The 14,122-nt window shown below is 33.7% G+C and overlaps 1 protein-coding gene across 7 annotated transcripts in view; it reads left to right on the plus strand.

Annotated features, from left to right (window-relative positions):
* LOC108755186 (nuclear factor 1 X-type) overlaps window positions 1-14,122 on the plus strand; it is a 316,149-nt gene that overhangs the window by 113,428 nt on the left and 188,599 nt on the right. For all 7 annotated transcript variants that reach the window (XM_018498052.1, XM_018498050.1, XM_018498056.1 and 4 more), the window contains one exon: window positions 3,579-3,722. In XM_018498052.1, coding sequence (XP_018353554.1) covers window positions 3,579-3,722 — 144 coding nt within the window. The remainder of the gene's footprint in view (window positions 1-3,578; window positions 3,723-14,122) is intronic.

Consider the following 14,122-nt stretch of genomic DNA (forward strand, 5'->3'; position numbering starts at 1 on the left):
GATCCTCGGCCGGACGACTCTGCTCTTGTGAATTCCCGAGGTATCTCTTGTACTCTTCGTCCAAGAATCTCCGTGCCTCCCGGTAGGCCCGGCTTCGAAGCCACCCTTTGAAAGGACGGTTCGGGCGCGGCACTATAATTTAGTATAAATTATAGTGATTGGTTCTCTTATACACGCATATATACATGTGTGTGTGTGTGTGTGTGTGTGTGTGTGTGTGTGTGTGTGTGTGTGTGTGTGTGTGTGTGTGTGTGTGCGTGTGCGTGTGCGTGTGCGTGTGCGTGTGCGTGTGCGTGTGCGTGTGCGTGTGCGTGTGTGTGTGTGGATGGGACTTACTATTGTTCTGCGGATGTGGGTGGATCTAGCAGCCTAAATTGTTGGTCCCAGCACCTCACGGAAGGTTGCCACTCGGATGTGGAGACTCCGGTCACTCTTGTTCAGAGTCCAAAGGAGATGTAGTTTGAACGAGCACAGTTCTAATCACGAACCGGCAGAGTTTCGTTTTAATAATTGACTGACAATTTATAACTGAGAACTGGGACTGATCACTGACGGCTGCTGACTTCTAAGTTCTGACTGCTGACTCGTGGAGGGCCTCTCTTTTTATATTGGCGAGTTAGTGGTGCCGAGTGCGGAGCACACGTGTGCTGCTGGGCCAATCCAGGATTAGGATTATGATTAGGGATATCGGTTGTGAAATGGGATACAGGGGTATGTGTCTAAGACAACTTTCGTTATCGACCATTTGCTGGATGTCCAATAGGTTCGAGCCACACGTGTCATTTATTGCGCACAACTGCTGTTTTATTTTATAATTCTAATCTATTTATTCTTCCCGTTCCTCGATAAGGTTCGCCTATTTGGCACTTGGTTCCAATATCTAACCCAACGGTTCTGTCCCGAATGGATTATTAGCTTGAAATGTTATTTGGCTCGTCGCTATTGTAACAGATGGTCTATCGGTATTACTGGTTAATAATTTTTATGGTGATGACGAAAGTTTTTAGTCGAAGAAAAGAACTGTGGGGTCCGGACGTAACAATTTCTTTGAGTTACTTTTATATAAATATTTTTGTAATAGTATTCAATGACATGCATTTATGAAGTCTAATATATTATGTATGTATTGTATATGTAATAATATATACCAGACTGAGTATGTGCATATAATTGAAATATATGAAGTATTGCAAAAATGAAAGTAATGTTAAACGTAATCATGTTGTATATGCGCATCTTATTCTCAGCTCCGATTACTGAAATGACCTTTTTTTTCGCTCCTGTACTATTGAAGGCTCCAGTTCGTCCCTGCCTCCTCTTGCCAGCTCGTTACTAGACTTGGCAAAATCCTGAGTCGATGTCCCTGCGTGTTACTGTAGTACGCGTATATGCAATACATTCTTCTAGCATTGCATTGAGAAGATTGCAATCCTGAATTCAACACTTTATGATTGTTATACGAAATTGCTTTACTTTGTAGAGTATCTTCTTGAGGTCGTATATAAATGGAAAATCTTCTGACTCACGGAACCGCTAAATGGCAGAATATTTTGTTTTTGATGTTCTTATATGAATTATCACTGAATGATGAAGATTTTCATCGAATGTATATTTTTTGTAGTTATTCATATATGTCTGATAATATATTATTTTAGATAATATAAATTTTATACCAATTTTATATAAAATATTGTATAAAAAGAAATGTACAGGGTGTTCCCCCGCGAGACTTTTCCTACCAGTAGCAGGAAGATAGATGGGATCAAGATGAACACAAAAGTCCTGTACTATTTAGCGACATTTAAAATAATAAGTTCTATACCGTTAGCGATATTCACAATAAAAGTCCTATATCGTTTAGTAATATTTGTAATAATAATTGACATATTAATTTTTGTAATTGTACTGAGAGTAGAGAAACGCTCCGACCGCTCGAGATATAGCCCGGCCCAAGTTTATTAAGTATTGACTGTCGGAAGCGCTCCATTACTCGACGCTCGGCATTGTCGCTCACACGTCTCGCCGTTTCTGTCGGCATGTTCTCATTAGTGTAATTATAAAAATTAATATCTCAATTATTATTGCGAATATCGCTAAACGGTATAGTACTTTTATGTTCCTTTTGATTTTATTTATTTGTGAGTGATTTTATCTTTTTGTGAGTAATGAGAGAAGTTTCGCGAGACATCCTGTATATTATTCTTTAAAATTTAATTAAGATAATCTATCCATTGAGCGTTGTGACCTTGTTCTTTTCTACATTCAGTGATCACGTAGTCGCGAATAGTTACTTTTCAGTTTCAAAACTATTCGCCAATAGTCGTAATTACTATCTAATTACTACTCAGTTACGTAGACGTGAATAGTTACTTTTCAGAATTATTTGTCAATAGTCGTTAGTTACTATTCAATTACTATTAACATACGTAGTTGCCAACAGTTACTAGTTAAGTAATTATATAAAAAAATTGAGTAATTATAGAAATCTGAATAGTCTTAAATAGTTCCTTTTTATACGGGATATACGAGGGTCGTTCGAAAAGTCCGTGCAAAGTCACTGCTGATGGCACTACTGGCGCGTATCAAGGTTAGATTTAGTTAGTAGCATCTCTTGGAGGAACACACACCAAGTTACAGCCAGATCGGTCTATTTGTTTGTGTTTGGCATTCATTTGAATCGAGGAAGTCGAGGGGGGTTTGTTTCTGCAATCACGTCCTCGTTTCCATAAAATCTTTTTCCCGCCAGCCATTTCTTCATATTGGGGAACAAATAGTAGTCCGAGGGAGCCAAGTCTGGAGAATAGGGGGGATGTGAGACGAGTTGGAACCCTAATTCCATTAATTTTGCGACCACAACTGCTGAGGTGTGAGCTGGTGCGTTATTGAAAATCACTCGACTTCCTCGATTCAAATGAATGCCAAACACAAACAAATAGACCGATCTGGCTGTAACTTGGTGTGTGTTCCTCCAAGAGATGCTACTAACTAAATCTAACCTTGATACGCGCCAGTAGTGCCATCAGCAGTGACTTTGCACGGACTTTTCAAACGACCCTCGTATGTATATAAACATTTTAGCAATGAGCATATCTGAATCGTTACCAACCTATATAACACATTCTATTCTTCGAAGAATCCTGAGAATGTTCTTAGAACGTATCCTTAGGACATGCTCTGGAATGTCTTCAGGACGTTCCTGGCAGATTTATGCTGCAACAGAAACTGTATTCTTATAATATCTTTCTTTATTTTCTTTTTTTCATTTTTTTTTACATACGTTCTTCTTCGTATTAACGATGACGTGTAGAGCATATAATCGACCGTACCTATGTTATTCATAATTTAATGATGATGTAAGTAATATGTTGATGATAATAATTGTTTCTATGTTTGTAAAATATCCTGAAAATATAGATATTTACTCAAAAAAGACATATAGTTACGTTTGAAAAGGACAATGGTTAAATTTAACTTTATACGCAATCGTACTTTATTTTATTGTACAATTGTTTTCCAAAATGTCTTAAATTTTTGTTTTATCGCATTTGAAGTCAATTCAAGTATTCTTTTATGTGTAGGTCCACCGCCAGTTCATCAATTAATAAGGAACGATAAGACTGATAAGCCGCCGACTATAACAGTTTCGAGTGCATCGACATTTTCATCGGTCCTCAGGCCGGAAGACGGACACCGTGGAATAGAATCCCCGCATTCGCAAACCGGTATGTATTTGCCAGTTTTTATCGGTTTTCGGACTTACAAATTGTCCCTCTCTCTCTCTCGACAACGTTGCGAATCACTCGAATTTAGCTGCTTATGAAGATTCGTATGAGAAGAAAGGAATGGACGAGACATTAGAAAATATTCTAATATTGCGAAGATTGAATAATTGATTACTGTAATTGCTGTAGGGTTGGGCGATATGCTTTTGCCAACGTATTAACCACATTTCGAATCATTAGAAGTATGGAAATAAACGTTTAATAATTCTTGTAATTTATATTTAATGAAAGCCTTTTAATTTGATAAAGCAGGTTTATCAAGAGTTAACGGAAATAGACTATATGAAGATTTCGTATGTATTTAACAGGACTTAATAAATAAATATTTTGAAATGCCGTTTTAAGACTTTATTTTTAAAAATATATTTGAGAGCCTGCTTTATTGAATTAAGGCAATTTTATTGTCCAGAAGAAGATATAAATTTCAATTGCTTCATGTGTTCTTTCGCATATAATAATTTCTAAGATATAGCTAATTTTAAAATTGCAATTAATGATAAATAAGATCCTTATCTCATTTTTTAGCAGCTACAGCTTATGAAAACTGTTTAAATCTAGGAATACACGATTTAAATATTAAATGAAATATTAAAAGAAGAAAAGTTTACTGGTAATAGAATCGAAATTATAATAATAAGTAACGCGCGTACGAATATCGTATTAGCAAATATTTTAACAGAAATATTTCTCGATAAATACTGAAGATTCTAAAAATTCTAATTACAATTTGAAACAAATCATCAAAATGTGCCATTAACGATGTTTGCAACGTCAAATTACGATCTCTTTTTTATTGAGATACGCTTATGTTGCTAGATACAACACAATTTTAGAATCCTTTCATTATTGCCATCTTTATGCTCTCTCTCTCTCTCTCTCTCTCTCTCTCTCTCTCTCTCTTCCCTCCCGCCCTCTTTCTCTCTCTCTCTACCTCTTTTTCCCTTCTGCGTGCGTTCACAGATGTGAAGCGCATGTTTGGTAATTAATAATTTTTAACTATTTAACTCTAATATGTATCTAACAGAACTCGCGTCGATCATTCTTTTAAAGCAATTAGTGCACTTATCAACGTGTACTGGCAGAGAATAGAAACGAAATTATCTTGATACATTTAGAAAGGGGAAAAAGATGTACGAATACTAGTAAATTATGTAATCAACAACAATGAAACATTAATTAGAAATTTTACTTACGCATGAATTGATATACTCGTATATATCTGTGTTCAGATTATCGTTGTGTCCGCAACCCTTTTTCGCAGTCTCGGATGTCTGCGACATTTCTTTCTCACACGCGTACTTCTCACTCGCGTGATAAAAAAACATACTATACTTCAGAAACTGAAATTGTTTATTAGGATCAGCAATGTAAAACAGGAAATAATCATGAAATGCCGAAATTTGTCGACATCTAGCGTAAAGTTCTTATCAGACTACAGGTTGACGATTATTATGAGCGGTTACTTGGTTCTGTTAACTAATCAATGTAGCGAACCCATCGTGATTGGCTAAAGCGAACAACCGTTAATCGTCTAATACGGGTTTAAAGCGTTTTCAACAAAATCTGCTCGTAGTCCTGGAAACACATTTGTTTCATGCTGCTTATTCAAATCGACATGAACCCAAGGGCAATTTGATACAAGTTATTTTTGCCTAACATTTGTCCCCTCTTCTTTTTTTCGAAATTATCATCTCGACAATCTTTCTGGGAGTTCCTCTACAGATTATAGGATCCTATTCTTCCTTGACAAAGATTTCAAAATGCCAGAATTTCTTGAGTACCTGTTATGGAACATATCAGAATGAACTCCAATCGGAATTATTCTCTTTCCCTAAAAAACACAATAGAAATCTAGGAAATAATTGAATAATTCCTATCGGAATCCATTCCAATTTTGTTCTACGATAAGTGCCCTGTCCTACTTTGAGTTTTTGCTGTAGGTTATCGGGCTTCGTTTTCTTGATTCCAATCTGCTTTTTGTTAGAAAATTAGGATCCCTCTTTCTCACCGCTTGCTTTTTTCCCACATTCGCCTTTTTCATAAGTCTTAAACTTTAGAAGAGGGAGAGGCTCTTTTATAGAAGGATTCCGATTACGTTACGATTGGACACAGTCACTCACAGCGATCGATGTCTTGGAGTTTTCCACTGTTCAAGCACTGTGAATGGCTGGTGTCCAATCGTAACATATCCAATTGATATCAACTCCCTTTTATTCATTGTGGATTCAACACATTTTAAAAAGCTCTTCAGATACTTGCCTTGGCGTTTGTTTCATGGAAAATCACAAATCGAAAATTGTGGGCGAAATAGTATTCAGTCATGCAAATATTACGTATGCAATGTTCGGAGAAGTCTTTCTTCATCCAGATTTCAAATTTGTCTCTTTTGTCCAAGTTTCATTAAAAAAACTCATTCAAAAATTTTTTTCTGGAGAAGCTCTTTATTTTTTAGAATATTCTTACCAGATTTGATCTAAAGAAGAAAAATTTTCAGTGCGATAACAATCTTACTGAACTAATATATTTTTCTTTTCAACTACAATTGACTGGACTCTGATCTCTTCTCATACATTTATCTAACCTTTAATACTTTTTATTGGACCGCTAATTTGGATGTAGTGTTTTTTTGTTTAATATTTGAAATCTAGAATCTCGTAGATAAGGAATTATGTGCTGAATGAATTATTTAAAGTTATGGTGAATTGTTATTTTTCAGTAAAAATCGAAAATCTGTAAATCTTCATATAAGCATCATAAATTAAGTTAACATCAATTTTGATTTTTTTCGTTTTTTTATCGTAATCTTAAGGTGGTTGTATCGTATAGAAAAGGCTTGTGGGGAGGGCAAGCACTCGAAGCGTCAGCATATCAGGGCACCGTTCGGCGGTAAACAAAAAATTCAAAAATCAGCCTTCGCAGGGAAGAGGCTGATCAGGTTGAAAACTTAGCTTCCTGTCTCGGGGCTAGGCTCGGGGTTGCTGAGCGATTCCTGTGAAGTACCTTTGGGGAGTAGCTCCCGAAGCGCTGGCCGACCAGTGTTACGCATGTAGGCGGCGCAAACTAGGAGTAGCATATACTACGAAGATCCGATCGATGATCGAAATTGGTACCGCGGGGACTGGGCAGTTGCCCATGCCCAGTCATGAGTAGGATCATCGCGGAGGTAGTGGTTGATAGCTACATGCTGACTAGGAGCCTTTGGTTCCGGTGGGTGAGTTGCGTTACAAGCTCGGAAATCAGTCTGCATAGCTGATAGAGCGTGGATAGTCGCTCGCTCCGATCAGTAAGTTGCTTGAGACTTACATCTTGCAAGCTGAGAGTCTCAGCATAACCGTGATGCGCTGATTGGACGTATTCTAGTCTCGGGCCCATAGGGGCTGTGCGAGTTAAGCTTTCTGCAGGTATCGCACGTAAATCTGAAAGGATGTTCTTGTGTGCGTCATTATTTGAGAATGAGTTAATAAACGAAATGGATATTAGTGAAGTAGTAAAAAGAGAGCAACTTTCTAAGATTTTATAATATTTGCCTAGTTATTCTCTATTTTCTTTGATTTAGAAGATTCGTATTATATTTAACTATAGTTTTTCTTATTATATTTATCTTTAGTTTTTGAGCGAATTTCTAAATACCGTTTTTGTGCTATAATAGAAAATGTACTGTCGCTTCTTGTCTGGCACAGAGAACTCCTTGTCTAGCATATTAAAAGTAAACTTCAAATGCAATTATCTTTTGAATATGCCTGATTACCCCTCCCTCCTCAAAATGATATGTATAGAGAACATCATTATTTTTAAATAGTAAAAGAAGTTTTGATTTGTAAAATCAAACAAATCTTAATAATATACGATCAATCACTTGCGGAATAAGTGGTGAAAAGGATATTGTTCTACATTAATAATACCAACCTAATGTATGAAAATTTTTTAATAATAAGAAAGGCTAATTTATGATTTATTAAAATTAAATGATAATATTGATTGCTAATTTTTATATAATTATAAGAATCATAATATTAATATTCTATTAGTAGGAAAACGGAAGTAATTTAATATTTTATATTCAATAATTATCGATAACTTGGTAACGTTGCATTTTGAAAATGAGGTTGGCATTTCTACTCGAGTTGCACACTAGTAATTGACAAGTGCCATTAGCAATTGACAGTTAAGGTTAAAATATTATTTTTACATACGTGTTTTAATAACAAAACAATAGGTTATAAGCAAGCACATATATATTCAATCATCACACATGTGTAATAGGATGAAGTAAGCCGCAATTTAACGTAATGTCGAAAATCAACAGCGTTGCTAAGTTTTCCGTGTATATTTCTTTAGATGTCCAAATAGGCATGCTTTCATCAGCTTTTTGATTGCTATACAAATAAGTTACACAGTGAATAGAGTTAAAATTCTTGCAAGGAGGTAAAAAAAAGTTTGTTCTAACTATTTATATGTTTTTTTATGGATCGAAGCATTTTAAAAGTAAGTAATTATGTAATATATCAATCATATGACACCATGCATAAAACTCTAACTTTAGCTCTTTCCTTTTTAAAAATTAGACGGTCAATCGGTTTGAAAAAAAATTATTAATTTTAAATAATAATAATAACAATAAATTATTATTATAAATTATTAATTATTAATTATTAATTATTAATTATTTATTTTTTAAATTATTATTGGAAGTATAAATAAGTTTCCGCCGTTTGACAAACAATGGCGCTACCAGTATGTTATAGTTAAAATTGTCAACTGTAAAACGTCATATCGTAAGATTGGACATCTGGCAAGAACATAACCTTGAAATATTAGCGATTTTGCATCAGCATCTTATATCTTTTTTCGTGCGAAAATGTCGAGTTTTGAGCCGAATAAGCATCATTTGCGGGAGCTTTTGATTTACTTCTTTAATTTGAAGAAATCTGCAGCTGAGGCGCATCGATTGCTTGTAGAAGCATATGGTGAGGCTGCCTTAAGTGAGAGAAGTTGCCGTGAGTGGTTTCAAAAGTTTAAGAACGGTGAATTTGACGTCGAAGACAAAGAACGTAGCGGAAGGCCGAAAGTGTACGAAGACGCGGAATTGGAAGCATTATTGGATGAAGATTCGTGCCAAACGCAAGAAGCACTTGCACTTACATTAGGAGTGACTCAACCAGCAATTTCACATCGCTTAAAATCGTTGGAAATGATTCAAAAGCAAGGAAATTGGGTTCCATATGAACTGAAGCCGAGAAACGTTGAACGCCGATTTTTCACATGTGAAATGCTGCTTGCCAGGCATAAACGAAAGAGTTTTTTGCACCGTGTAGTCACTAGTGATGAAAAATGGATCCACTACGATAACCCAAAGAAGAAGAAATCATGGGGACCACCTGGCCATGCTTCAATATCAACAGCCAAGCCGAACATTCATGGGAAAAAGCTCATGTTGTGTATTTGGTGGGATCAGCTAGGTGTCGTTTATTATGAGTTGTTCAAACCGAACCTCATTACTGGGGCTCTCTACCGAACATAATTGATGAGATTGAACCGAGCACTCAAGGAAATACGCGCCCACTACTACTCCAGACACGACAAAGTTATTCTTCTACATGATAATGCTCGTCCATATGCGGCGCCGGTCAAAACCTACTTGGAAACACTCAATTGGGAAGTTTTACCCCACCCGCCATATTCACCAGACATTGCTCCTTCTAATTACTACCTGTTTCGATCGATGGCGCATGGCCTGTCTGAGCAACACTTCACATCATATGAAGATACCAAAAATTGGGTCGATTCGTGGATAGCTTCAAAAGATGAAGCGTTTTTCCGACGCGGTATCCGTATGCTGCCAGAAAGATGGGAAAAAGTAGTGGCTAGCGATGGACAATACTTCGAATAAAACATTAGGTACCGTTCTTTCACAATAAATGCCCAATTTTTGATAAAAAACGGCGGAAACTTATTTATACTCCTAATAATTTAGTATTAGTTTCATTTTAAATAATATTGTGTAATTTTTAGATAGATCAAAGCATTTTGATTTTTTGATTGTACCTTTTTAAGAAAAGTCATTTTGTGATACAACCTTAAAAGAAAAATTTGCACTTTTTGCTAAAAAATCATAAGGTGTACATTATGTAAAAAAATATGTTTGCTTTAATCACCTTTTCTTTGAAGAGAAAGATGATTTTCACTTCTGTAAGCAATATATTTATTGAGTGACTAAAAAATTGTTTATATTATTATATAAGATAGTTTCACCTAAAAAAATAAAACTACATATATTAAATTATCAACAGGCAATATATACGTAATAGTTGATACATTACTGTAAGAAATTCACACACACATTACACTAGCAAATTCAATAAAATTCTAATAACCTTTTTTTGCAACTCTCACAGTGATTGAACACTTTTTTAAAATTATATTGCTTTTTTCATATTTCCTCGAAATGCATGCATGAAAAACAAAAAATTGAAATTTTGTTTGAAAATAAAATAAAACAAAATTTGATACAAAAAATAAATAATAAAATATTATCTTTTACAATATATACTTATCCATTATTTGGTATAAAATTTATATGGAGAATACTTTATATTGAAAAAAAATGAAATTTTTTGTCATAAAAAGGATGAAAAGAGATCAAAATTGGTGTTCACTTAATTTATGTCGCTTATATGAGGATTACAGATTTTTCGATTTTCATTGAAAAATAATGATCATAATTTCGAATAATTCATTCAGCACTTAATTCCTTTTCTACATGATTCTACATTTTAAATACTAAATAAAAAACATAAATATTACAATATAAAATTTTAAGTTTCAATTTAATCTTTAGCTCTTAAATTTAATAAATTTAATTATTGTGTGAAATAAGGGCAATTGAAAGGAATCACAGTTAAGCGCATATTTATTCACAATGGTTATATATAAGTAATTTTTACATCATTTTTTGATTATCTATACATATGATTTGAACGTTTCGGTTTATATTTAAGCCATCTTCAACGCATACAACAATTATAAAATTTTTGAAGTCATGGATTCTTCTTGGTGAGTCTGAACCTGACTTCAAAAATTTCAAAATGTATGTGCACATATCCAAGAAATGATGTAAAAATTACTTATATATGTAACCATTATATGTGAGTAGATATACGCTAATGTTAACTGTGGTTGTTCTCAATTGCCTTTATTTCACACGATAATTAAATTTAATAAATAAAAAATACTATATAAGCCAAATTGGAGACGGCCCAATAAAAAGTGTTAATGATAATGTTCTTTTCACTAACACTGTCACACTTACACATTCTTATATTCTCCCTTTTTTCACGAATTCTTTTCTTTTCAGAATCACATTCCTTTATTTTAATAATTCTAAGCTTTGCTGTCGCTGTTTGAACTCTCTAATGGCAAGTTTGCGAATTTTCAATGTCCGTTTTAAAATTCGGGATAAACTTGGAGTAAATTTCATCTAAATATAAATTAATAGTTATCCACATATATTTAATAAATATTTTTTTAATAGAACAAAATACGAGTAGACACATTTTATTAGTTTAAAAGCAGATTTTGATAGATTAATCTTATATTTATTAATTAATTTAAATATAGAAAATAAATAATAATAAATGAGGAGCGAAGTAAGCGCATTTCTTTAAAAAGTCATATAATTAAAGGCATAAATTAAAAGTACAGAAAAGATAAAAAAAGGAAGAAAAGATGTATACTAAGAAATAATAACAGTGAAAAATAAACATATAACATTACAAGTTTTGGCTACCGGATTGAGCCCTTTTCAGAGCCTTCTTAAAACATAATGGAAACAGAATTAAAAAATAATTATCGCAAATGTTCACAAATTAAGAATACACGCAGTTCGTTTGAGTCTCGATGTAGAACTCGACATTATTCGTACGATTAAACAGTCAAAAATGTGTCATATCTCTTAACAAAATTCAACAAACATATGTAAATATAAGAATTCAAACAGCGATACAAAAGCTTATTAAAATTATATAAGAATGTGATTCTGAAAGATATATACACTCATCGGCAAAAAAAACAGACCACTAAATTTTAGCATAAATTTTTAATACTTTCAAATAGTCATAACTTAATGAAAAATCATCGTATCGAGGTATAAACCACTGCTCAAATTAAAGCTTAAACATTCCCCTTGATGACCATGAAGATTAAATTTGAGTTATACAAAATGTAATACAAAATGACGGACGTTGAAGGCAGACATAAAAAAATAGTTAAAAATTTGTTTTCTTTAAACTGTTACACGACTCAGGGGAATCGGCTGCATTGAACAAAAGTGTGAGTCTTCAAGTTTATTGTTTTTCTAAACAAATCCATATTTGGAATATTTTTTTACGATCTTTTGACAAAGTTATACACCGTTTTAAAAAAAGTGTTACAAAACGGACAACTTTTTTTTGTAAACTTAGTATAACTTAGAAACAAATTATTGTAGAAAACTTTTTAAGGAAGTAATACACATTACTAAAGTATTTATAATGTGTATTGCTTCTCCAACACTGTGCAGAAAGAATGGCATAATTTGAGACAAGAAGAAATAAGACATTTAAATTTTAATTGTCATTATGCCCTGACAAATACACGAATAGATAAATGCGAGAGAAGGCAATACACATTACTAAAGACACACACAACACACACACCCGCGCGCGCGGGTCAGATTCCTGTCACGTCCATGCCGTTGATCCCGGGTAATGCTGAAAGCAGGAAACACCCATGCACTTGTACAAAATTAAAAAGAGTTAAAATTTGAAATTTACACTTTACACTTTTTTTTCCTAATAGTTTGTTTCTGAGTTATACTAAGCTTATTAGAAAAAATTGCCCGTTTTACAATACTTTCTTTAAAATGGTATAATTTTGTAAAAAAAAAATTATACAAGAATGTTCCAAATATGGATTTTTTGTTCGGAAATCAATGAAAGCTTAAAGATTCATACACTTTTGTGCCATGCAGCCAATTACTCTAAGCAGTACAGCGTGCACAGTTTAACAAAAAAAAAATTTTTTAAATTATTTTGCGACCTTCAACGTTCGCCATTTTGTATTTATACATTTGTAACTCACATTTGAGATATTAAAAAATTCTGAAAAAATTCTGAAAAAATTCTTAAAGCTCTATGAAAAGAAAATAAACAATTTTTGTTTTGTATAGTTTTTCTGTAAAATTGATAATATTTGATTAAAAAATTATTGAATACCAATTTTCGGCAATTTTTAGTAATTAATATCTTGTTAAATATTGCAAAAATTGCAAAATGGTAGAGGCCTTTTTTTCTCAGTTTAGTCTATTCTGCCCCTATGTAACAAAAAATATCATTATTTTCCAAAACACTCTGTATATACAGTGTGTTTTATTTTAATCGCCCTAGCAAATATCTTGAAAAATATGGCAGATACAAAAAAATGTTTTAGACAAAAGTTATATGGTTTCGAAGGGGACATAAGATGGTATTATTGGTTTGATTTTGGGTGTTGTTGTCAAGGTCAGACAAAGGTCACATTAAACTTTTTATAAATGGAATTCCCTATTTCTCATTACATATTCTTATAGCTCATTTCGGGAGCTTTTTGGAAACACTATAATAAAATATTTTTTCATTAAGTATTTTTTGAGTTATGAGGCTCAAAAGTTAATATAGTATACCATCGGCATTGGCGTTACTCAAGAGGCTAAAACCTCTTGAATGTTGTTTAGGAACATGGCTACATAGATAACATTTGTCAAGATCAAGGCCATTGGAGATTATTCTCCTTATTTTCATTTTTATGCAAAAATGAAAATGAGGAGAACAATCTCTAATGTTCCTAAACAACATTCAAGAAGTTTTAGTCATCGTTTTAGCATCTTGAGTAATGCCAATGCCGATGATATACTGTCACTTTCGAGCTTCATAATTCGAAAAATACTTAGTGAAAAAATATTTTAATATAGTGTTTTGAAAAGCTCTTGAGGTAAGGTATAAGTATGTAATAAAAAATGGGGGGGTTCTATTAAAAAAATTTGATATGACCTTTATCTGACCTTGCCAATGCTACCTAAGGTACCTAATGATTCCATCTTATGTTCTCCTCGAAACCCTACAACTTTTATCTGAAACATTTTTTTGTATCTTTCATATTTTTCGAGATATTTGCCTGGGGCTATTAAAATGAAACACACTGTGCGCGCGCGCGCTCGCGCACGCACGCACGCACGCACGCACGCACGCGCGCACACACACACACACACACACACACCCACACCCACACACACACACACACACACACACACACACACACACACACAC

Source organism: Trachymyrmex septentrionalis, unplaced genomic scaffold, assembly GCF_001594115.1.
Source record: "Trachymyrmex septentrionalis isolate Tsep2-gDNA-1 unplaced genomic scaffold, Tsep1.0 scaffold86, whole genome shotgun sequence".
NCBI classification, from domain to species: Eukaryota; Metazoa; Arthropoda; class Insecta; order Hymenoptera; family Formicidae; genus Trachymyrmex; species Trachymyrmex septentrionalis.